Genomic DNA, 25854 nt, shown 5'->3' on the forward strand with positions numbered 1-25854 from the left:
AAGGTGAGGGGGAGGAAGGAAGGAAGGAAGGAAAGGAGGGAGGAAGAAGGGAGGAAGGATGGAAGGGAGGATGAAGGAAGGAAAAGGAGGGAGGAAGAAGGGAGGAAGGATGGAAGGGAGGATGAAGGAAGGAAGGAAGGAAGGAAAGGAGGGAGGAAGAAGGGAGGGAGGAAAGGACGGAGGGAGGAGAAAGGAAAGGAGGAAGGTAGGAAGGACGGACGAAGGAAGGTAGGAGGGAGGAAAGAAGGAAGGAAAGGAGGGAGGAAAGGAAGGTAGGAGGGAGGAAAGAAGGAAGGAAAGGAAGGAAGAAAAGAAAGAACAGTGAAAACAGACGGGTCAATTTGACCCGGGGAGAACGACATGCATGATGTCATCCTCACAGTTTTCACTCTGACTGTGCGTAAAACAACGTAAGGAACCTGCCGAGCCTTTTAAATCGTGTCTGTTTGTCCAAAGAGGAGTCTTGTGAGGAAGCTTCCCTCTCTCTCTCTTTTAGACCACCCTCCTCCTCCTCCACCACAACAACAACACCAACACTTTCTCCAAAAGCTGAAAACTGTTAACGTCAGCCTACAAGTGTTAATTACAAGTAATACATGTCGGAATTTTTTTATAGGAGTCCAATCTTTTCTCACTTGGCATTATAAATTGCACAAGTGTGTAAAGTACACAGCGAATAGCACATGACCAAACATCGCATGGAATCCACAGATGTTGGCAAATCCAGACGCTACTAAAGTAAGCAAGATTGTTTGTTTGATATCAACCGTAAACAAACACTAACGTAACCTTCCACCCTCGTTTTCTTTTCTTTTCTTTTTTTTTCACCTTCCTGTTTTGCACGAGGGAATCTCACCTGTGGGACACTTTTTCTTCATCCTGCATCTCTGTGTCTCATTGTGGGATGGACAAATCGATGCAGCTTGCTCTTCAGGTGTTCTCCCAGTCTGCCTGACCCCTCCTCGGGTCCTGGTCTGCTTGCCCCACCTGAAGCCGCAGTTTACGCCGTCGCGGAGACAAGCGCTCCAGTCGCTCCAGTCGCCCAATGGAGCCAGGAGGCAATCCTCTAAAGAGCGAGGAGAGAGAGAGAGAGAGAGAGAGAGAGAGAGAGAGAGAGAGAGAGAGAGAGAGAGAGAGAGACAGAGAGAGAGAGAGAGAGAAGAGAGAGAGAGAGAGAGAGAGAGAGAGGGGGGGGGAGAGAGAGAGAGAGAGAGAGAGAGATAGAGAGGGGGAGAGAGAGAGAGAGAGAGAGAGAGAGAGGGGAGGGAGAGGGAGGGAGAGAGAGAGAGAGGGGGGGGAGAGAGAGAGAGAGAGAGAGAGAGAGAAGAGATGAACTGATTAGTGATGATATCTCAAAAGAAAAATCAATTCAAAAACTCTTCTGACTTTTCTAATCTTCACTTTACAAACTTAGATCTTTCAAAAGAAGCCAATATTTGAACATAATGCAATATTGAAAAAAGCCAAAAGTGGTCAATGAGTTTCATATGAAATGAATCCTGGGAACCTTAAGGCGCTCCTGAAGATGAAAGCAAAACTTCTTCATGCACTTTAAAAAACTTCTTGAAGATGAAAATGACTGCTATTTTAATTCATGCCTGTCCAAAATAAAAGACTTTTCATATTAATTTTTTTTTTTTTTTAAATCTTCCCTCAGTCTAAAAGTGCTGCATGAAAATAATGGCTGAATGTTCTCTTGGGTACATCGATAAATGAAATAAAAGGGATGGAGATAATGAAGATAAACCATAGATTTCAAACCCTAACCCTTGAAGTGGTAACAGTATATAAAGACTAATGTTTTCTTCCGATGCTCTGCAAACCAAATTTGCAATGATTGAAGATAGATGAACGCCAGCTGAAGCATTAATACACGGGAAATTACACTCATAGTGACTTGCTTGCTGATGAATGAATCAAAATCAAGAGACACTGCAAATTTTTCCACGCTGTCCGCAACGGAAAAAATTAGCAACTTCATCCAAAGACAGTACATACAACATTTTCTTTTTAGTAATCATCATTATCTTTGTCAAATGAATAGATCTCCAGTGACCCCTATTTCTGAAGTTGCTTGAGGTGTGTACCAACAGTTAGACATGAAAACCTTAACATCGCCATGAAAACCAGATGTGGTCACCATGCCAAGAAACAACAGTAGCTGCAGATGGCGCAGGTGGACGGCAGAGAGAAGGGAATCTGGAGTCCCGAAGAGCACCGAATGGTAAGTGAGTTCAATATATCTCACTTACTTAGAAGGGAGGGATGATACACAATGAGATATGAAGATAAATTCTGAAAACGTCCTCTGAGGACTTTTAATGCGAGTCATGTGTTGGCGTCGAATCAGAAAATATTTAGCTGAGAAAATAGATGAAGAGAAAAAAAAAAAAGAGAGAAATGGAGTAAGATGAGTGTTCGCAGAGCCGAGGGGAGAGAGAGAGATAGAAATTGCTGCTTCTCAGAAGTGAAACCTCTTAACGTTTAAAGACAGCGTGTCCCAAAACAAAGGCAGAATTTGTTGCTTGAATGTGTTATTAAGCTGTCATGTGTGTTTTAATGTGATGAAACATTTGAGAAATATGATTTGATCCATGTGAAAATGCTAAAATAATTACTTCAAGGTTTGTTTTTTACCCTGTTACGTGGTATTTCCTGAGACAAAAGTATAGTTTCCTAAAACAGGTGCATTTTATCAATAGTTGCATTATTTCACCGAGAGTCAGTTTGATGTAAAAGTAAAAAAAAAAAAAAAAAAAAAAAAGAGAGAAAAAATGCCCCACAAACCCAAAAACCAAAGAATGTTTCAACCATTCACACATGAAATACTGCAAAGAAGCGTCCACAGAGCCAGAGAGAGGCAGTCCGCAGATAAAAGGAAAGGAGTAGCGTCTGCAGGAACAGGTCTGCTGTTGATTAAAACCTCTCAGATTAGCTTCACCGGTGCATCCATTACAGAGCGGACCTGCCTCTCTCTCTCTCTCTCTCTCTCTCTCTCTCTCTCTCTCCCTCTCCCCTCTCTCTGTCTCTCTCTGTCTGTCTCTCTCTCTCTCTATCTCTCCCTGTCTCTCTCTCCCTGTCTCTCTCTCTCCCTCCCTCTCTCTCTCTCTCCCTGTCTCTCTCCCTCCCTCCCTCTCTCTCTGTCTCTCTCCCTCTGTCTCCCTCTCTCTCTCTCTATCTCTCCGTCTCTCTCTCCCTCTCTCTCTCTCTCTCTCTCTCTCTCTCTCTCTCTCTCTCTGTCTCCCCCTCTCTCTCTCTGTCTCTCCCTCTCTCCCTGTCTCTCCCTGTCTCTCTCTCTCTGTCTCTCCCTCCCTCGCTCTCTCTGTCTCTCTCTCTGTCTCTCTCTCCGTCTCTCCCTCTCTCTCTTTCTCTGTCTGTCTCTCTCTCCCTCCCTCTCTCTCTCTGTGTCTCTCACCCTCTCTCCCTCCCTCTCTCCCTCCCTCTCTCCCTCTCTCACAGCTGGCTGGGATCAGTGAATTTTCAGTTCACCCAACACATCATAAGAGACAGTAACTTGAAACTGAATTAAAATACGACGCCGGCTCAAGAAAAAGTCATACAGGTGTCGAGCAGCAGTGTGTGTGTGAGTTCAAAGCGCCTCAGTGGTCTCATTGTGGTTTTGATGGTATTTAACATGGAATATGAGAAGCCTTGTTATATATGATGCTGACATTACGAATTATTCTGTTCGTATATATATATGTGACACGTCTTTATTATCTACATCCAGCCAGTCTCCGCCATTTTTTTTAAATTTTTTTTATGTGTCCTAGTCCTTTAAAAATCAACCCACTCTTCTGGCTTCTGGATCCTGCTGCTTTTACTGGATTTGGCTTCTCCACTTGATTACTGGTAATGGGAGATGAAAGGAAGACTGCAATTTATCCTCTGGATTACCTATGTCAGATTTTATTATTTTAATATCGACATGAAGTCCATCATTACACTATATCATTTTTTTTTTTTTGGTTTTGTTTTACTGAGAAACTACTACTGTGGAAATACTCCCGACTTGCATATTTTGGTTTCTTGTTCCCAGTATAAGAGCTTATCCACAGGTTCAATGAGGGTAAAATATTTATAGTGAACACAAACAGGATGCTCCAAAAATATGTTGGGCTGATTGTTCTGTATTTTTATCATCAAAAAAAACTCCAATGAAAAGACTAAAAACCTACTTTATATCAGGCGTTCAAGCCCAAACTCATTGGTTCCTATTGAAATAGCGTTGTATTTATTTTTTAAAGGTTGGTTATTTCCTCAAACAGCTGGTCAGTGCATTTTTTCGTGGGACTATATTTACAGTTGCAGATTGATTAACATTTGGTGCTGGAGTGAGTATTTCAGGCAGCAGGATGTGGGATTCAGTCATAATAAACTTCAGCTAGTATAATAATGAGGCTAATTAATGGTGATTAATTTAAAAGTACAAGAAAAATAAAAGAATATCACCAACTTTATACTTGATATCAAATGTTATAAAGATAGGAAATAAGACGTTTATGATGCTAGAGTTATAAAACACCATCTATCTATCCGACATCACATGCTGAAACTTCAATACTGACGCGACAACGATGCATAAAAGAAGAGTAAGATGCAAATATGATGCTTCTTTAGTGGATTAAATGTGTTTATATATAGATATACAGTGTTATATGGAAGGCCAGAGAGGACAGTGCTTTAATCAGGGTTCCCACTCTTTTCCTGAAATCATTTTCCAGGACACGTTCAGCTGCTACAGTATGACACACAAGTACATTTTATTCTGTCGTATTTTATTATTACATCTTTTTATCACTATTTTAAGTGAGTAAGTGAGATTTTATCTTTTGTTCTTTATCTTGCAATATTTTACCTACTCATATTTTAATCGCTCAGTGTGCATTAGTTACCAAGTACATTTTAACTTAGGTGCTATATAAGGAACATTTGACTGATTGATAGCTGTGATGCTAATTTCTCCATGTTTCCCATTCATTTATGCTAACAACATTAGCAATAAGAACCCTTCTAAACTGTTTGCAGAGGGCATATCCAGGACATTTTACTTTTTCTCTCATTTTTCATGTGTTTCCCATGACTGGAAAATTGGACAATCCAGCTTTTACAGGACACGTAGGAACACTGTTTAATACAACTGATTTTGTTTTGTCATGATCATCTAGATATTATTTAATTATTCAAAGATCACAGAAAAAGTGTTTATAGCCTATCACATCATAATTACAGTACATGTTTCATGCTGAGATATCAAACTAACTTTCTTAAACTTCCCCGCCCAAGAAAACCCTCCTTACTAGATATCTGTTTTGTGTTTACCAGCCACAGGTTACAATCACTTAAAGAGACATGAAAAGTGGGACAAGCTGCAGACCAAAAGATGCATGTAGAAGAAGAACAAGCTTGTTTTAATTCGTCTTGTTGTTCTTGTTCTTCTTCTTCACTCTCCACAAAAGGTCACAGATTACTTATTTTCCCCTTTTAAAAGTAATTGAATTAAAACCTATCATTACGGGGATACGTCTTACCGAGGCAGTCTGTCTGGTGGGCGAAGGTTCCCTCGGGGCAGCTGGTCATACACTTGCCTTTGTACAGCTGGAAGCCAGGCTTACACTTGGTGCAGAAGTCCCGGCTGAAACAGTGCTCACACTCCGAAGAGCGACACTCTGAGAGAGGACAGAGACCAAACACAGATCCAGTCAGCAGACATTATGGAAAAGCTAACCCTAACCCAACCTGAACCCTTCCCTGACCTCATTTTTACTTTACTCATTAAAGTCTGTGTAAAGTCAGTTCATTGATTTACTTCTTCTAAACATATTATACATGTTGGAAAATGGTTACAGAAAACATGTGAAAAGGCTGATAACTATGCAGTACTGAATTATGGAGATATAGAGCCTTAAACTGTTTCTCACCCTCTCATTATTCCTGATTTTCTGAGCCTGCAAAAAAGGGCAACGGTATTAGACCAAGAGTCCGCTCTCCTCAGTGGTTAACCTGCCAAGTGGTGAGTTATTGTTACTATCTAACACTACTACTACTACAGTCTACAGTTAGCCAGTTAGCCGCTAAGCTAGCCGCCGAGTTAGCCGCTAAGCTAGCCGCTAAGCTAGTAAGCTTTCTGGTAGAGGTGGTGACTTTGATTGACAGATGACACTTGGTAGGGGGCGGGGTTTCAGCGGACTCGGAGGCCACGCCCACAGCGTTTGGGCTGATTTCACACAACTTTGAAGCCTTATTTCATATATTTGGTGATTTTTTTAATCATTCAAATTTGGCAGGGTGGTTAACAACACACTTTTCTGTGGTATGTCAAAGAGGAAGTAGATTTCATTTTAGAGGTAGAAAGGCTGCATGAGTAATTCGTTTTTGATGGCTTTATTTATTTATTGGAAGTTGAAAGTAGCTTAAACTTAACCTTTACATACTGTTCAGTGCCAAATCTGAGCTGTAAAACCACTGTATACGTATTTCTTTTAGTCTACAGTTCACAAAAATGAATACACATTTTTTATATATATATGTAAATGAACATGTTTGACCTGTGTTTATTAAAGAAATATCAAAAATCAACATTCAAATATGTTGTTTTATTTATGATATTCTATAAAATGTTCTCCTGGACCGTAAAATAGTGATTGTAAATGTCTTTTAATCAAACATTTATTAATGACTTATTGGTTATTTATGAATGTGAATTGGTGTAGAGAGTAATTATGAGTCAGAATATGAACATTATGTAATATATTGACACTGAGACTAGATATTAGATTTTGGATATTGTGATATTGTGATGTCATCAGAGTCGTCTTTTCCTACTTTATGTAAATGTAATGCTGCATTACATTGAAGTTTATCATCTTCATTATATCCACATTACTGATGATTATGTAATATTTTGTAAAAGCATCAACAATCATCAATAAATCATCAAGTATTTGGTCAAACATATTGTGATATTTGATATTTTCCATATCATCCAGCCCTAACTTAAACTTAATTATATGAGTTATGTGCTGTATTTATGTCTTTTAGATATGAGGAGTTGTTAAAATATGAACATTAACCACTCTGTTATTGTGCTGTCAGCCCTAACATGTTACTCTCTCTCCTCCAGTGTGCCTGAAAAACAAGCGAGGTTAAAAGTGTGAGTGCACATGTGGAAACGCCTGGCGCTGTGCTGATGTTGTTTTGGGTGAACTAAGTGTTTTCCAGGAAGCTCACGTCCTCATTTCACTGAATCTCAAAAGCTTCGTACACACACACAGACACACAGACTTTGTGATTCGGAGGATTTGACCAACAAGAGTGTTTCCTATGATTGATGATAGTGTGTATTTTTATGGTATTTTAATTATACATTTTGCTTTTAGGTAAAATAGTGGCATTAGTAGTGGGTTAGTCTGCTCACTGATTTCAGTTTCATGATGACGTAACTCTTTCTGAGGACTTGTTGGGATCACTTGAGTCAAATACATTTATTAGTGCATGAGATATAAAAACTATGCACTATGTTTTATTGTGACAGTGTTATTCTGGAGTTCATTAAACAAGTTACATCTCAATAAAAGGAGCATTAAAATATGTAAACACTCTGCATATGGGAATTGATTATTGTTACTTTTAAAATTCTTTTAATCTGAAAAACACTAATTTCCTACGCTGATTTTAGCCTTAACTGACTTAGACTCAATATCACCATCTGTGCAGGTGAAACGACTCTTATTTTGAAATAACGTACTCATGCAACGATTGATGTCCTTCCCTCTCTGTCCGTAGTGTCCAGCGGGGCAGGCGTGGAGACAAGTCCCATGGTGAGACATCCCGTCCCTCTGCAGGAACAGGAAGAGTCGCTCGGGGCAACGCACACAGCCGTTGTCACGGGAACACTCCAGACAACTCTGACAGTCCTCTGATGTCTCTCTTTGAGCTGCAGAAGAAGAAGAAACAGAAATTGGATTAAGACGCGGGGGAAAGAGATGAGTAGAGGAAGAAGAAGAAGAAGAGTATATACAGATATTACAAGCAGGAAGACATTTACCTATAGCCACAGTATCCAACTTTTTACTTTTAACACGACTCTACAGCTTAGAGGAGGTTAAGGAAGAAAGAGAAATATCCTACGACTACCAATACTCATTTCATAAACCCCATGAAAAATCCACCTTAAAATCCACCTTAAAATACAGATATTACAAGCATTACTTTACTTTTTACTTTTAACACAACTCTAGAGCTTGATTTCAAATTAAATGCATTAAAATTAAAATAATGATTTAAGAATAATTGATGCTTTTGGAAAGTGAAACACTCAATGCTTCTCTGTGAAATCCTCTTCCAAAGCTGTACTGTTTTTCATTCCATCATATAGTGCAAGTAATTATTTCATGTGATGCATTTTATTATATGTTGTTTTACAGTTTTATTGCCTTTAGCGTTTTTTGGAAGGCGATGGGTACTGTAGGTGGAGCCTGTAACTGCTGTGTTTAAAGTCTCAGTATGTAATAAATTTCTTCTCCAAAAATGAGCTGCACGCCAATTTAAAAAATGCTGACAAAATAATTGTATGGAAACAACAACTTGTGTGCATCTCGGGCTGAGTGAGCAACGTGAGTGTGGTGTTGTTAAGAGGAACAAACTCTAAATAACAAAGCTCAGTTTAATTTTGTAATAATTTAGCATTACGTACTTCACTATTTTTACTCAAATAAAAGCCATGCATGTAAACTTCTAATGTCACTTTTTCCAGCAGCTTTATTCTGTTTGTCTACAAAATGAGAATAAATGTAAAGTATAGAGTCATTATTTGTTTTTTTAACCCTCCTGTTGTCCTCAGGTCAAGAAATGAAGGAAGAGAGGAAGAAGGAAGAAGGAAGGAAAGGAGGGAGGGAGGGAGAGAGAAGGAAGGGAGGAAGAAGGAAGGGAGGAAGGAATGAAGGAAGAAGGAAGGGAGGAAGGAGGAAGAAGGAAGGAAAGTAGGGAGGAAGGAAGGGAGGAAGGAAGGGAGGAAGAAAGAAGGAAGGGAGGAAGAAGGAAGGAAAGGAGGAAGGAAGGAAGGAAAGAAGGACAGAGGAAAGAAGGAAGGGAGGAAGGTAGGGGGGATGAAAGAAGGAAGGAAGAAAGGGGGATAGAGTAAAGAGAAGGAGGGAGGAAGGACAGACGGAAGTAAAATACATGTATTTTAAGTATGACAAGGCTGCTATTCACTATTTTACTCAAATAAAAGCCATGCATGTAAACTTCTAATGTCACTTTTCCCAGCAGCTTTATTCTGTTTGTCTTCAAAATGAGAATAAATGTAAAGTATAGAGTCATTATTTGTTTTTTAAAAAGGTCGACTGCAGCAAAATGTTGGAAAATTAAATATGACAAGGCTGCTAAACTATCAGTATTACTCTCTGTGGCTTTACTAAATATACATGAAAACAAAATAGTACAGTAGTCTGCACCGTCTGCTGCTGTCTTTGCTCTAAATAACAAACCTCAGTTTAGTTTTGTAATAATTTAGCATTACGTACGTATAAAAGCCGTGCATGTAAACTTCTAATGTCACTTTTTCCTCCTCTTTATTTCCAGCACCTTTATTCTGTGCACACATCTATTTAATTGAGAAACAAAACGTCATCCACTGTAAAATAAAAGTTACGTTTGCTCACAAAATGAGAATAAATGTAAAGTATAGAGCAGAGGTGTCAAACTCATTTTCATTCAAGGGCCACATACAGACCAATTTGATCTAATGTGGGCCGGATCATTAAAAAGATGGAAGGAAGGAAGGAAATAAGAAGGGAAGGAAGGAAAGAGAGGAAAAAGGAAGGAGGGAAGAAAGAAAGACAGATGGGAGGAAGGACAGAAGGAAGAAAGAAAGAAAGGAAGGAAGGAACAAAGAAAGGATAAAAGGAAGTAGGAAGAACAGATGGAAGGAAGGAAAAGAACACAGGAAGGAAAGTAGGCCGGACTGCACCCCTTGGCGGGCCAGTTCTGGCCCACGGGCCGCATGTTTGACACCCCTGGTATAGAGTCATTATTTGTTTTTTAAAAGGTTGACTGCAGCAGATTTGTACTCTAAAATGATTGATGTTGGAAAATAAATGTATTTTAAATATGACGAGGCTGCTAAACTATCAGTATTACTCTCTGTGGCTTTACTAAATATACATGAAAACAAAAGAGTACAGTAGTCTGCACCGTCTGCTGCTGTCTCCTGTATGGCAGCATGTGCTAATCTTTCACCGTGAATGTGTGATATAATGTATTAACCCGTGGGGAAAACAAAAAAAAAAAAAAAAGGGGGCGGAAAATATGTACTTTTTCTTCTCTTGCACACAACGTGAGACAGTTCTGACAAGGATCTGATGAAAGATTTCACATGTCTTTGTAGCATGACAGTAAAAGCTTACGTCTAAGCCAAAGTAAGTCTTATTATATTATAACAGCGAGGAGCGACGTCTGCTCTCATATACGAGCAAGATCTCGACAGACAAAGTAGGAATGCTTCCAATCCGGCGGGGATAAAGGAGGGGAAACGGAAAGACGGGCAAGGTGGGATGGAAAGACGGATGGAATGAAGTAAATGAATGTGCTGAGGAGGTGAAGGGCAGGAGCTGAGTGTGCATGAGGCTGAACAATCACAGAGTCTAATCCTCACAAAATATCTGTGGCTGACTGCAGGCGTCCTTGTTGAGCTTATCGAGAGGTATGTGTGTGTGTGTGTGTGTGTGTGTGTGTGTGTGTGTGTGTGTGTGTATGTGTGTGTGTGTGTGTGTGTGTGTAGAAACTTTTGGAGTTTAAACCTCCTGTTGTCCTCAGGTCAAGGAAGGACAGAACAGAAGGAAGGAGGTAAAGAGGAAGGAAGTAAGGAGAGAAGGACGGGAGTAAGAAAGGAGGGAAGGAAGGAAAGGAGGAAGGAGTAAGGGCGAAAAGAGGAAGGAATTTAGGAGAGAAGGAAAGGAGGAAGGAAGGAAGGAAAGGAGGAAGGAAGGAAGGAAAGAAGGAAAGAAAGGAGTAAGGAGGGAGAGAAGGAAGGAAGGAAGGAAAGGGGGAAGGAAGGAAGGAAGGATGGAAGGAGGAGGGAGCAAAGAAAGAGGGGAGGAGGGGAAGAAGGAAGGAAAAATTAAAGAAAGAGGGAAGAAGGAAGGAAGGAAGGAAGGAAGGAAGGGAAGAAGGAACAGTCAAAAGAGGTGGGGTCAATTTGACCCGGGAGGACGACACAAGGGTTAAACAAAATGAAATGTGTGTAATTAGGTCATACTTTTATTTTAACAGAAATGTAAAAACCACTATTCAGATTTACTGTTTATTCACATTTGATATAATTAAATGAATATTGTGTTACGTCATGTTTCTCTCCAATTAAAAGCATAAAAAAACAAAAGAATACACTTTCTCTGCTCTCTGAAAGCTCCAGTAAAGGTTTTATGTATAAAGACTAATTATGAGGGTATAACTGTGAAATGCCTAAATATGAACAGCATGTAAAGGGTCAAAGGTCATAGAGCATAAAACACTACAGCTACTGTGAAATATAAAACTAATGATCCACTTACAATACACCGATTTAAAGAAAGTGCTGATTCACAGGTTAAATAAAGACTTATAAACTGCATAGCTATGACTAAAACTTTGTAGAGTGTCTCATTTATTCTGTGCGGATGTAGATATTTAACACAGATATTCTTCTTTTATTTTGAAAGTCTTGATGGAAAAACAACATGTTGGCATTTGTTGTGCTTCACTGCCAAACGGATCTACAATAATTTAAATGATGGAAAACTAATAAGCTGCTATGTAACAGAGAGCCACACAAGCTGATGAGTCCTGCAGGAGAGCACTCATGAAAGAATATGTTTTTTTAAGAGTAAATATATATAATCTAAATTACAGGCATTGAAAGAGCAAGTTACCCCTGAAACTAATGCATATTTGATTATAAATGAATAGGAAAGTAATTTACTAGTAAAGAACATATTGTAATAACTTCTTAACCCTCCTGTTGTCCTTGAGTCAAGGAAGGAAGGGAGGGAGGAAGGAGGAAAGGAAGAAGGAAGGAGAGGAAGGAAAGTAGGATGAAGGAGGGAAGGAAGAAGGAAGGGAAGGAGGGAAGGAAGGAAAGGAGGGAGAAAGGAAGAAGGAAGGAGGGAGTGAAAATAATGATGTTTCCTTCCTTCCTTGCTTCTTTCCTCTGTCCTTCCTTCCTTCCTTCCCTCCCTCCTTCCTTCCTCCTCCTTCCTTCCTTCCTTCCTTCCTCCCTCACTCCCTCCCTTCCTTCCTTCCTTCCTTCCTTCCTTCCTCCTCATTTTCTTCCTCCCTTCCTCCCTTGACTCGAGGACAACAGCAATGTTAACTAGTTTACTGGATTAGAACTATGTAAAGATCATGGTTTGGGTTAAAATGATCACTGGAGACTAGTTTTGAAATCCCTTAAAGATTTGCAACCTTTGCTGTCATGGCAACAGAGAACACCATGATTAATTGACATGAGCAAGATCAAGTTGATTAGAGTCGGTTTTGATTATTTTTCAATTAATTGCCCAGCCCTAAGAGAGGTCATCCTCCTTCATCTGCAGACCTTCATTTATGTGCTGAAAAGCTGTTTTGTTTTTTAACAAGCATTTAACTCCACCAATTTAAGATTAGCAGCTCATTGACAAATATCCTATTATCCTATCCAGTTTAAAGAAAAAGTGCAAAGGGTTTCTGTTTATAGAGCCGCTATTATGCAGATGATCAATCAATTTATTTGCCAATAAGAGAAGATATAACTAACTGAGAGGTTGCAAACTTGAAAAATTCCATTTGATTTTATGCAGAAGTTGTCAAAACAGTCTGGGAAGAATAGTTTTAGAAGTAGAAGTGGATAATAAGGTTGTATTTCTTTGGTTCTCTTCATTGACTCACCACTATAACATCCTGTGACTGATCTGCCTGGATGAAGATGGATGGATGAGTTCAGATCAATACGAGTACCAACGTGTTTTATAAAGGTGGTGTGGGAATGAAGAAAAGTGAATATTACCAAAGGAAAAAGAAAAAAGAAAAAAAAGAAACCCAGCTGTGATGCTTTGGATGTCAAAATTATAAAAAATGGACTACAAAGGTGGAATTTTCCCTCTTTTAAAGACAACTTTTCAGGTTTTCCCATGGAAAGTAGAGCCGTCAGGTGTTAAAGAGACTGTCCAGTAACAGCTGAGTGACAGATCAAATCTCTCAAACAGCCAATTTGTCCATCAACAGCTCAAGCAGAATATTCTCTGGCAAAAGATGTTACCGAAAGCTGCTCGGGCTGCTCGGGCATGAGCTAAATACCTGAAATATGGTCAGACAGGAATCTGCTTCCAACGTGTATAAATTCAACAGCATCGAAACAGAAGAGAACAAAACGTACATTAGATTTCATTTCAATGTGTTTTAAGCTTTGTGTCGTCCTCCTGGGTCAAATTGACCCTGTCTGTTTTGACTGTTCCTTCCTTCCTTCCTTCCTTCCTTCCTTCCTCCCTTCCTTCCTCCCTTCCTTCCTTCCTTCCTTCCTTCCTTCCGTCCTTCCTCCCCTCCTTCCTTCCTTCCTTCGCTCTTTCTTTCCTTCCTCTCTCTTTCCTCCCTTCCTTCTTTCCTTCCTCCATCCAAATTTCTTCTTTCCTTCTGTCCTTCCTCCCTCCCTCCCTCCTTATTTCCTTCCCTCATTCCTTTCTTCCTTCCTTCTCTCTTTCTTTCCTCCCCCTACCATCCTACCTTCCTCCTGTCCTTCCTTCCTACCTTCCTTCTTCCCTTCCCTCTTCCCTATCTCCCTCCCTCCCTTCCTTCCTTCCTATATCCCTCCCTCCCTTCCTTCCTTCTTCCTCCATCCCTCCCTCTCTCCCTCCCTTCCTTCCTTCCTTCCTTCCTTGACCCGAGGACAACAGGAGGGTTAATTGGTTTGAAATTGGAAAAAATAGTTTAAAATAGTTAGAGAGCAAAGCTAATAATACATTTTGGAACTCTTCATCAATTTTGTGAAGTAAAACTTTTCTACATTCTTGTTCTCATATGTTTGTTTGACAATGTGTAACATGCTATATAGATTGGTTGCTATAGATACAGGTTGTGTTCTATGGTTGCTATAGATACAGGTTGTGTTCTATGGTCGCTATAGATACAGGTTGTTCTATAGTTGCTATAGATACAGGTTGTGTTCTATGGTTGCTATAGACACAGGTTGTGTTCTATGGTTGCTATAGATACAGGTTGTGTTCTATGGTTGCTATAGATACAGGTTGTTCTCATATGTTTGTTTGACAGTGTGTAACATGGGGAAAATGTGGAAAGTTCCACAATTACGGATTTTACAAGCTGCTTCCCTCGATGGAGCAACTACAGTGTTTTTGTTTTGGGTTTTTTTTGACCACCTGCACACAAACACGAGGTGAATACAGTTCCAGTTAGAGTTGAATCATCTGAAAACACATTAAAATCCACATTAAAAAAAACATTAAAATCCTCCTTTCCTTCCTTCTTCCTTCCTTCCTCCCTCCCTCCCTCCCTCCCTCCCTCCCATCCTTCTTCCTTCCTTCTTTCCTCTGTCCTTCCTTCTTCCTTCCTTCCTTCTTTCTCCCTCCCTCCCTCCCTCCCTCTTTCCCTCCCTCCTTTCCTCCCTCCTTTCCTTCCTTCTTCCTCCCTTCCTCCCTTGATTTGAATCATCTGAAAACACATTACAATCTGACTGCTTTACAACGTTATGATGGGAAATTGGAGGCTAGTAAGATCTGACAGGTTGAATCTTACAAATTCTGGCAAAAACAAGTTTGTTTTTCTGCTACATTTGGTCTTTTGAACCTGGAGAAGGTTTGCCGGCCAGTTATGACATCCAGTATTCAGACCAGAAATGTGAACTGTGAAATGTAATCCAGTCATGTTTTTTGGGGAAACACCTTCAGAAATAGTAGATCTGTTATTGGCAGAAAAAAAAGGGGTCGTAAAAGTACACACATCACTATTCAGGAAATTATGCAGCGATGGAGACAAAAACAAGTCAAGAAGACAAGTAATTCAACACTTGACTCAGCCGCCAAAAATCACAATTTAAATTTACTTTTTCTGTCATTTTGATGTTACGGTGCTGAATTAACCCTCACATACTGTTCAGGGTTGAATCTGACCCGTATTTACATTTGAAACCAGTAAATATTTCTTACTTTGAGCCTTAACCTTTGTGTCGTCCTCCCGGGTCAAATTGACCCCGTCTGTTTTGACTGTTGCTTCTTTCCTCCCTTCCTTCCTTCCTTCCTTCCTTCCTTCCTTCTTTCCTTCCTTCCTTCCTTCCTTCTTTCTTTCTCTCCTCCCCCTACCGTCCTCCTTCCTTCCTTCCTTCCATCCTTCCTTCCTTCCTTCCTTCCTTCCTTCCTTCCATCCTTCCTTCCTTCCATCCTTCCTCCCTCCTTTCCTTCCTTCTTCCTCCTTTCCTTCCTTCTTCCTCCCTTCCTCCCTTCCTCCCTTCCTACCTTGACTCGAGGACAATGGAAGGGTTACCTTTCATCCTTGCTCCCTCCTTTCCTTCCTTCTTCCCTCCCTCCCTTCCTTCGACCCTTCCTCCCTCTTTTCCTTCCTTCCTTCCTTCCTTCCGTCCTTCCTTCCTCCTTCTCTCTTTCTGTCCTCCCCCTACCTTCCTCCTTCATTCCTTCCTTCCTTCCTTCCTTCCTTCCTTCCTCCCTTCCTCCTTCTCTCTTTTCTCCCTTCCTTCTTTCCTTCCTTCATCCCCCTTTCTTCCTCCTTTCCTTCCTTCTTCCTCCCTTTCTTCCTTGACTCGAGGACAATGGGAGGGTTAAAACATTTTCTTTTGAGAATTTGACCCATATTTAGTCAAAAAATCTTATAATATACTTTTTTGTTTTTTCTCCATAAACGATAAGTATAAAAACTCAATAATAAACTCTCTGAACTCTCTGAAAGCTTCATTAAGGATTAATCTTGTTGTTTATCTGTGACTGATGATCTATTCCTGAATGATTTGTTGTGCATTAATTAGCTAGGGAGCCTAATTATGAGAGCAAACTGTGTGAAAAAGTCTAAATATGAGCAGTATACGAGGGGTTAACACTGACCTTTTGATGCATGCATGTGTTCAGGATGTTTTCAAGTCATCTCAGTTTAGCAGAAAGGTTATCATTAAGTTGAGAATAGGGAGGAGAAGAGGATGATTAAGCGAAGAGACATCCAGCGTAGAGAAAAGAATAAAGCAGATTTCCTAAGAATAACCCAGGGACCCATTTCACTGAGCTTTTGGGACCTCATTTCGAAGGTCTCGACCCATCTGAATAGCAGCGCTCCTCACATATGCTATCGATCTGCAGGCTTAAGGGACTTTTAGAGGAGCGGCAGGTTTAGGTAGCGTAAAAACTGTGACCCTTGACCTTGCATGGGATTGCATTGGGCTTTTTAACAAGCACCAGGTGTAACAAGCTCCGTCGTGGTTTCAAGGGGGGAAACATGCTGGACCTCCACCCTAAAACCCAAAATTCACACGATGACAAGGAGGTAAGAAATGCACTCGCAAAAGATTAAATAGCGGTGAGACTATTTATAGTTGTTATGATGGATCTGAAACCAAGTGAAATGATGGAGAGATATGTTTTAGCCAAGATCTTAGGAAACATCCTTTTTGGGGAAAATGTTACTTGGTGTATTCAGAGCACCATCAAACTAAATATTAACAATAAAGTCCTATTATAGCTCTTCCAAAGCATCATTACCAAGCAGATCTATTTTCATCTTATCTTAATATTATGACATTTACTAAAATACCACCAAAGAGTTTCCGTGAAGTGCTTTTAAAGTGTTTATCTTCTACAACAACAATGAGACTGGCTTGTTAAATGTCATAAATCTACATATTGGTAGCTATGTTTGTGCATAAATTCATTTTATAGTGTATGTGTGAAGTTTAAAATAGCTGTATGCATGATAGATGCTTGCTCTGAATGGCTTTTGCTTCAGAAAATGTATATTTGATTTATATTTATTGTATATTTCTGGCATTTCCTTTAAAATGACAGTAGATTAGTGCATTACATAAGATCTCAAAGGTAAAGAGGGAGTTAAGGTGGGATTACTCTGCATTTCCTTAGAGGTATAAAAAGCAAGAATTCAGTTTTAGGGTGTTTTTTTTCCCCCCCTGTAACACCCGGCAGCCGTCGCTTCTGTACATAGAGCCAGCAAATGTACCCACAATGCATCATAATGTGTACATTAACAAGAAAAACGTGCCAGGTGTGTGTGTGTGGGGGGGAGGGGGGGTGGGGGGGGAGGGGGGGGGGGGGGGTGGAGTGACTTGTTAAAATAACACAAGATGTGGAGTTCCCTAATGATACACGTGTGGATGTTCAGACAATTGGTACCAGTTGGCGTTAAAGATGTGCGTCTATTTCACACATTTTTTTTACCACGTGAATTGTGAAGAAGGAGGTACAGAGGAGGTAAAAGTTACATCTTCATTTTACACACCGCAGCTTTTACATGAAGATGTTCTCAAGTCTTTTATTCTTATGTTTCTACTTAAAAATGAAGCTCGGGGTTTGTCACCATAATTTAACCTTTATAGGTCTGCTCACTTTGCGTCATGATCTATTTAACCCCTTTAACTTTTTTGGGGGGGCAATCTTTACCACTTGTATGAGGTATGTAATGCACAGACAGACCATCAGATTGTTCTATGGTTGCTATAGATACAGGTTGTGTTCTATGGTTGCTATAGATACAGGTTGTGTTCTATATTTGCTATAGATACAGGTTGTGTTCTATGGTTGCTATAGATACAGATTGTGTTCTATAGTTGATATAGATACAGGTTGTGTTCTATGGTTGCTATAGATACAGGTTGTGTTCTATGGTTGCTATAGATACAGGTGTTCTATGGTCGCTATAGATACAGGTTGTGCTTTAGTGTATAAAATGAAGAATAACACAAATCACTCCTGACATCAGAGATCCTGCTGGAGACATTTATGAAGTTGAGTTTAATTTTTTCAACAGAATGAGTCTCTAACATTTTTTAAAATATAGTTTTGAACAAATTAGGTCTGTAGAAGTCTGTAAAACATCACATTTAGGGGAAATGAGAAAGAAAATCATGTTTTTTGTTGTTACGGCTTCAAGAGGAAGGAAAAGCGAATACATAATTTCTTAAATAGCACTTTTCTTGGTGTGATCTACAAAGGGTTAAAAACACGCACGTCCAAATTTGGGTTTATATTTGGAATCATTCAATAAAAGACAGAAATGAAGCAACCATGTATGTCAAATGAAATCTAAATAAGGAGGTTTGTTCAGTAGTGTAATGTTTCCCAGACGTAGGTTCATATTTACTCATTTAGTTTTCTGTGGATAGATAATAACATAAAAAAGGCTTCAAATTTGATTAGTTTTGCTGTCATACATGCTCTGATGGAAGATTTATGTTAAAATGTGTGAGCAGATTTGTTAGAGATTAGAATAATTAGAGAAAAAGCCAAAAGATGAACTTGTAATGTCATTCTTAAGCTGTTTTTGATCTTATCTAAAAATCTACATATTACATAAAATTTCTTTTAATCAGTTTATTTCCTCTCTCCCAGACTTCTCCTGTAAAGCAGTCACATGTGCTCACAGTTACAGAAACACAATAAGCATTAAAGGACATAATAATGGAGTTGACCTCCTTTTACTTCTACGGTTCAACTTTCCCGCTCTCAAATCACACATCAAACCATTTTAGGTGTGTGTGTGTTTTAACAGCTAAAAGGAACCAAGTCCAGATGCGACAGATGAGATGGTGGAGAGAGAGAGAGAGATAGAGAGAGAGAGAGAGAGAGGGAGAGAGAAGAGAGAGAGAGAGTGAGAGAGAGAGAGAGAGAGAGAGAGAGAGAGAGGAGAGAGAGAGAGAGAGAGAGAGAGAGAGAGAGAGAAGAGAGAGAGAGAGAGAGAGAGAGAGATAGAGAGAGAGAGAGAGAGAGCGAGAGAGAGAGAGAGTTCGGGGAAAGGAGGAGGCACGAGGTTGAACTTTTTTTCTGACTTTTTCTAAGGGGGGGAGAAGAAAAGGGAGAGGAGGAGGAGGAGGAGGGGGGTTAAAGAGGATGAAGGGGGGGGGGGATGGGTGGACGAATAAAATGAGAACATAAATCTTTCTAGTGTGAGGTGATGAATTCTGACAGCAGGTCAACCTGTCATGCCCACAACCACCATTTGACCTTTGAGACCTAAAAACGCTCTCTAACTTCAAGCTGCTTCTCTCTTTTAGCGTCAAAACGCCTCCGTCTGACTGAGGAGTCATCATTTTATACAACCCTGCACAATCCCATCATAAAAACTGTACTTTTTATATAATATACTCAGTTATTCTACATTACCTGCATGAGTATATATAGTTTTATGCATATTATTTTATCATATAATGCACATAAAAGGTTTCATGCTATAAAATTATGCACTTTTAAATCAGCTAGTCATTTTTTAAGATAAGCTATAATTCTATTTTTTAAACAATTTCTGCATTATGCATTATTAATATTTCAATATGAGCATCCTAGCTTCTGCAAAATATCATTTTTTTTGCATTATGCATATTATAGCAGCCGGTTACAACCCATACTTTTCATTTTAGAGGCTTTCATATTTACATTTCACTCAGGAGGTATCATATACATCCTCTTCCTCTGTAATTGTCAGCATGACTTTGTTAACCCTCCTCTATGTATTTTGAAACAGTATAATCTTGCTGTCACAAGCGGTTATCTTGAACGAGAGTCAGCGGCACCTGATGGCTCCACGCAGGCTCTTTAATCATTATCTAACGTCTCACCTCTGCTCCGCCGACGGGGGCAGAGAGGGAAACGTCGGAAGCCAAAATGATGGTGTAATTGAGACCGGATCCCCCTCTATTAGCTGAAATTCTTGAGGAAATGCCAGACACCAGTGAGCGTGAGGGTCACCGCATACCTGTGGCTGTGGTCAGGACTGTTTTCAAGGGGATTTTACTGATTATCCACAAATCTAGATCTCAGGAGGATTTCCAACCACTGTGGAGTGTCTGCTGGCGTGGAGCTTAACGAGGACGGACAAGACAATTCAGCCACATTACAACTGTGAAACACGCAAAAATATAAAAAATGATCGGTGGGGGTAAAATATGGTAAGGATTCATTCATGATCCAGATTTAAAATGTCATGTAAAGGGTTTTGATTCTTGGATTTTTGGAGCAATTGATGCAAAAAAAAAAAAAAAGAAAAAAAAGAAGCTTCCACGAATATGATGACAAATAGCAGAAATGTTAGTCTCTTCAGCAGGATGTCAGAAATGTGTGTGTGTGTGTGTGTGTGTGTGTGTGTGTGTGTGTGTGTGTGTGTGTGTGTGTGTCTATGTGTTGTTTGGAGCCAGTGAGCAAGGCACCGAACCTCTCGCTCTGCCATTTACTGTAAATATTACCAAATGGTGCTTTAATTTAAACAACACTGAATTAGATTAAAGTTGATTTCTGCTATTTTCTTTTTATTCTAACAACATTTAACCCTTAAAACAGGCAGGAGTGGAAAATTAAATGTAAAAAAATCCTAATTTGATGTCACTAGTTATGTCATTTGCACCTAAAGTAAAACATTTCCACTCATATTTTTAATATATTTTGGATTTTATGAGTTGTATCTCCACCAGGATGCGTTGCCCTTATTAAGGTATAAAATGGTCATAATGGTAAAAACACTTAAACGTGTTATTTAACATAGAAAAGTGATACATTAATATCACACATACTAGTTTCTAAACAGATTTTTATCATTGCTATCAACGTTTTGACCTACCACAAGCTTCAATTCTACCAATTAAAGGCTCATATACAATTAAACAACCACCTTAACCAATCATGCTCCTTAAAGAGTCTCTATCTCCTGGTGCACGTTGCCTGTTTAAGGGTTAAAGTGTAAAATAACCATTACATCATAAAAAATATTAACTTTTTCTGCAGTTATATGTTTTCTTTCATGTATTATAGACCTTTTTGCTAATTATTTATCATTTTACATATTGTACAGAATATATATATCCTAATTAAATATCCAATTTTATATATAATGTACATTTATATTATTTGCTCCTGTTTTACTATAATGACTCTCACATGGACTCACACTTCAAGCAGATATTTCACAGTTTTAAAAGCACTAATTTCATCAATTTTAATTTTTTTTAAAGGCACAACCCTCTTAATATATTTGTTACTCACCACTTTGCTTCTGTGTGACGCCGGACCCCATCCTAATCACCTCACATAGCAACGATATCACAATGGCAAAGAGTTGCAAATGCATCTGGGCTGCTGGCAAGCGCCCGCTTCAGCGCCAGGCTGCGGACATCTGCAAGGACTCCAGGTATGGCAGGTTGAAGATTTAGTTCCACAGCGAGGGGACAAAAAAAGAGACAAGAAAAAGGGGGGGAAAAAGGGGAAAAGGGGGAGAAAAAAAAAAAAGACAGAAGGGGGGCTCGTGAGATGAAGGGATGGATGGAGATGAGGCGGACAAGATAATCTTTGCAGGCCCCAAAGCAGCGATAAAAATGATGAGTGTTGAGGTGAGAGAAGAAGAAGGAGAAGAAGAAAAAGAGAAGAAGAAAATCCACTCCACTCCTTTTGTCCTATTTCACGCAGCAGACGATTTAAGGCAAAGATGAGAGAGAGACAGGCGGGCAATAAACAAGAAGAGAAGAGCACAGGAGAGTCGCACACAGAGCGGAGGTGAGGAGAGCAGAGAGTCTCCTCTGCTTCCCCAGACTGGCAGCTCGGAGGGAAAACTCACCATTTAACTACCACTGTCAAATTTGCGATAAACGAGCTCCACTTATCCCGTAGCCATCTTTAACCCTTTATAGGGTGCGCTCTCAGGGCCTAAGTGGTTCCATATTTCCAGCATGATCTTTAGCCCCCTCCTCCTGGCTCTATCTATTGTTGTTCAGCCTCTTCTTTTTTATTATCCCTTGTTTATTTTTTTTTTGTATTTACTGGACAGCTTTGTTTTCTGTGGCAGTCCTATTAAATGTGGGTAAACTTAATTTGACCACCCTGAAAGGAAGAAAAAACAGCTGGAGAGCAAGCATAGTTGAGAGTTCAAAATTTCATTATGGCCCCAACATGTTTTTGCAATTGATTTGTTGTGCCTGTTAAGAAGGGTAAGAAGTCAGGTATACGAAGGCTGCAATTTATAAGTCTGAGATGAAGAGGTTGAGTTAAAGACGGGATTAGTTTGGCAGTTATTTGGTATTACGTGTAGTTTCAGATATATAAGGAAAAAAATCCATTTAAATCCTCCTTTTTTTGGGAGGGGGGGGGGGGCAGTTACTGCAAAGAGAAAGTGGATATCGGATGAATCATCTCTTCCTTTTTTCTCGTCTGTTGTCCTCGAGTCAAGGAAGGAAAGAAGGGAGGAAGAAGGGAGGAAGAAGGAAGGAAGGGAGGAAGAATGAAGGAAAGGAGGAAGAAGGGGGGAAGGAAAAGGGAAGGAAGGGAGGAAGAAGGATGGAAAGGAGGAAGAAGGAAGGGAGGGAGGAAGAAGGAAGGAAAGGAGGGAGGAAGGAAGGAAGGAAGGAAGAAGGACGGAAAGGAGGAAGAAGGAAAGAAAGGAGGGCGGAAGGAAGGGAGGAAGGAAGGAAGGAGGAAATTAAAGAAGGAGGGAGGAAGGAAGAAGGAAGGAAGAGAGGAAGAAGGAAGGAAAGAAGGAAGGGAAGAAAGAAGGAGGAAGGAAGGCAGGGACGAAGGAAGGAAGGAGGAAATGAAAGAAGGATGGAAAGGAGGTAGAAGGAAGGAAGGAGGAAATGAAAGAAGGAGGAAGGAAGGAAGAAAGAAGGAAGGAAAGAAGGGAGGAAGAAGGATAGAAAGGAGGAAGAAGGAGTAAGGAAGGAGGAAGAAGGAAGGAAGGGAGGAAGAAAGAAGGAAAGAAAGGAGGAAGGGAGAGAGGGAGGAAGGAAAGAAGGAAGGAAGAGAGGAAGAAGGAAGGAAGAGAGGAAGGGAGGAAAGAAGGAACAGTCAAAACAGACTGGGTTAATTTGACCCGGGAGGACGACAGGAAGGTTAAAGACTGGATTAGTTTTGCAGTTATTTGGTATTACGTGTCGTTTCAGATATAAGGAAAACAAAATCCATTTAAATCCTTTTTTTTTGGGGGGGGGGGGGGGCAGTTACTGCGAAGAGAAAGTGGATATCGGATGAATCATCTCTTCCTTTTTTCTCGTCTGTCTCCAGGCGTCAGTGATTTGTTGACCAATTTGATTACTGCTGAAATATATACAAGATGCATAAAATGAAAGATACTTCTACTAGATACTTACAATCCATAAAAAAAAAGAAAAAAAGAAAAAAGTGTGCTTGTCTTTATTGAGTTTATGGCTCTCGTGGGTGTTGTGAAGATTTTTGGTAGATTTATTTCATAACGTAGAAAAGAGATTACCTCATTTGTCAGGTACGATGAAGAGGTTGAGTTAACCCTCCTGTTGTCCTCGAGTCAAGGAAGGAAGGATGGAAGGAAGAAGGATGGAAGGGAGGGAGGAAGAAGGAAAGGAGGGAGGAAGGAAGGAAGGGAGGAAGAAGGAAGGAAGGAAAAGGGAAGGGAGGGAGGAAGAAGGATGGAAAGGAGGAAGAAGTGAGAAAGGAAAAGAGAAGAAAGGAAGGAAGAAGGATAGAAAGGAGGAAGAAGGAAGGAAAGGAGGGAGGAAGGAAGGAAAGAAGGGAGGGAGGGAGTCAGGACAAAAGAAGGAAAAGAAGGAAGGAAGGAAGGAAGGAAAAGAAGGAAGGAAGGAAGGCAGAAAGGGAGGAAGGACAAATGGAAGGAAGGTGGGAAGGAAAGAGAAGGTGAAGGAAGGAAAGAATAAAAGTGAGGAGGGAAGAAAGAAAAGAAAGGAAACGTTGGAAAAGAAGACAGGAAGGAAAGATGAAAGGGAGAAAGGAATGAAGGAAGAAAGATGGAAGGGTGGGAGGAAGGACAGATGGAAGGAAGGAAGGCAGGAAGGAAGGAAGGAAGGAAGAAAAAAAAGACAGGAAGGAAGGAAGGAAGGAAGATGGAAGGGTGAGAGGAAGGAAGGAAGGAAGGAAGGAAGGAAGGAAGGAAGGAAGGAAGGAAGGAAGGAAAAAAAGACAGGAAGGAAAGTGGGCCGAATTGGACCCCTGGGCGGGCCGGTTCTGGCACACGGGCCGCATGTTTGACACCCCTGTGTTAAGTGTTAAAAATGAAGCTTTGGGTCCAAACTGTGCAAAACATATTCAGCAATATTAAATGTTATATATCATCGTGGCGTTAACTCACTCTGCAGCAGCTCTGCTATCTCTGCATTGTGAAATCCAGCTTTAAACATCCTGCACACAATACTAGAAACATCCACATGTGTGAAGCTGCACCTGAACGTTTTCTACACGACACAGAAAAAATATGGAGCATGCACAATCATAAACATCTGCACGAGGAACACGCTGTTATCTTCCACGCTGTAGATGTGTGAATGACACCAGGCGGTCGAACTCTGGTTGGGAAATAAAATAAACCTCCAGGCTCACAGGTTTAACCCTCCTGTTGTCCTTGAGGTCAGGAAGGAAGGGAGGAAGAAGGAAGGGAGGAAAGGAGGGAGGGAGGAAGGAAGAAGGAAGGGAGGAAAGGAGGGAGGGAGGAAGGAAAGAATGAGGGAGGGAGGAAGGAAAGGAGGGAGGGAGGGAGGGAGGAAGGGGGGAGGGAGGAAGGAAAGGAGGGAGGGAGGAAGGAAGGAAGAAAAGGGGACGGAGGAAGGAAGGGAGGAAAGAAGGAAGGGAGAAAGGAGGGAGGGAGGAAGGAAGGAAGAAGGAAGGAAAAGAGGAAGGAAGGAAGGAAGGGAGGAAAGGAGGGAGGAAGGAAAGAAGGAGGGAGGGAGGAAAGGAGGAAGGGAGGAAGGAAGTAGGGAGGAGGGAGGGAGGAAGTAGGAAGGAAAGGAGGGAGGGAGGAAGGAAAGGAGGGAGGGAGGGAGGGAGGAAGGAAAGAAGAGAGAAAGGAAGAAGGAAGGAAAGGAAAGAAGGAAGGAAGGAAGGAAGGAAGGAAGGAAGGAAAGGAGGAAGGAAGGAAGGGAGAAAGGAAAGAAGGAAGGGAGGAAGGAAAGGAAGGAAAGGAAAGAAGGAAGGAAGGAAGGAAATGAGGAAAGAAGGAAGGGAGGAAGGAAAGGAAAAGAGGGAAGAAAGAAGGAAGGGAGAAAGGAGGGGGAGGAACGAAAGAGACAAGGACAGAGGGAGGAAAGAAGGAAGGGAGGAAGGAAAGGAAGGACAGAAGGAAGGAAGGAAGCAAGGAAGGAAGGCAGCAAGGAAGGAGGAAGGAAAGAAGGGAGGAAGGAAGAAGGAAAGAAAGGAGTGAGGGAGGAAGGAAGGAAAGGAGGAAGGAAGGAAGGAAGGAACAGTCAAAACTGACGGGGTCAATTTGACCCGTGAGGACGACAGGAAGGTTAACTTGTCTGATTGACTCTTTCACTCTGACCTCAGACAGCATCACCTTTATGACACAGAAAAAAGCTATTTTAAAAAACAACAACCTCAACTTCTGCTTTCCTCTGACTCAAACTGGTCAAACAGAAATATGTGAAATGGCAACAACCTCACACCGCATTACGCAGCGGTGGCAGGTAATGACTTCACATTACGTGTCACCATGGAAACAATGCCAATGGAAAAAGTCAGCTTCATCATTAGGATCCTTTGCTGTGGTAGAGACACGAACGCCCTGGTTCAAGAACGTCATGCGGTGGTGGCGTCTGACTGACATTCCCTTTATTCTCAGTTGAAGATGCAACATTTTAATACAGTTTAGGAAGGAAGGAAGGAAGGAAGAAGGAAGGAAAGGAGGGAGGAAGGGAAA

The 25854-nt window shown here is 40.6% G+C and overlaps 1 protein-coding gene across 1 annotated transcript; it reads right to left on the bottom strand.

Moving 5' to 3' along the window:
* Window positions 1-824: 824 nt before the first annotated feature.
* On the bottom strand, window positions 825-21312 carry rspo4 (R-spondin 4). The gene is made up of 4 exons (XM_053316715.1): window positions 21228-21312; window positions 7748-7936; window positions 5532-5669; window positions 825-1066 (listed from the first exon to the last, which is right to left on the bottom strand). Exons 1-4 carry the CDS (start codon window positions 21310-21312, stop codon window positions 825-827), a joined length of 654 nt encoding a protein of 217 aa, XP_053172690.1.
* Window positions 21313-25854: the final 4542 nt, after the last annotated feature.

Source organism: Scomber japonicus, chromosome 3 (genome assembly GCF_027409825.1).
Source record: "Scomber japonicus isolate fScoJap1 chromosome 3, fScoJap1.pri, whole genome shotgun sequence".
NCBI lineage: Eukaryota > Metazoa > Chordata > Actinopteri > Scombriformes > Scombridae > Scomber > Scomber japonicus.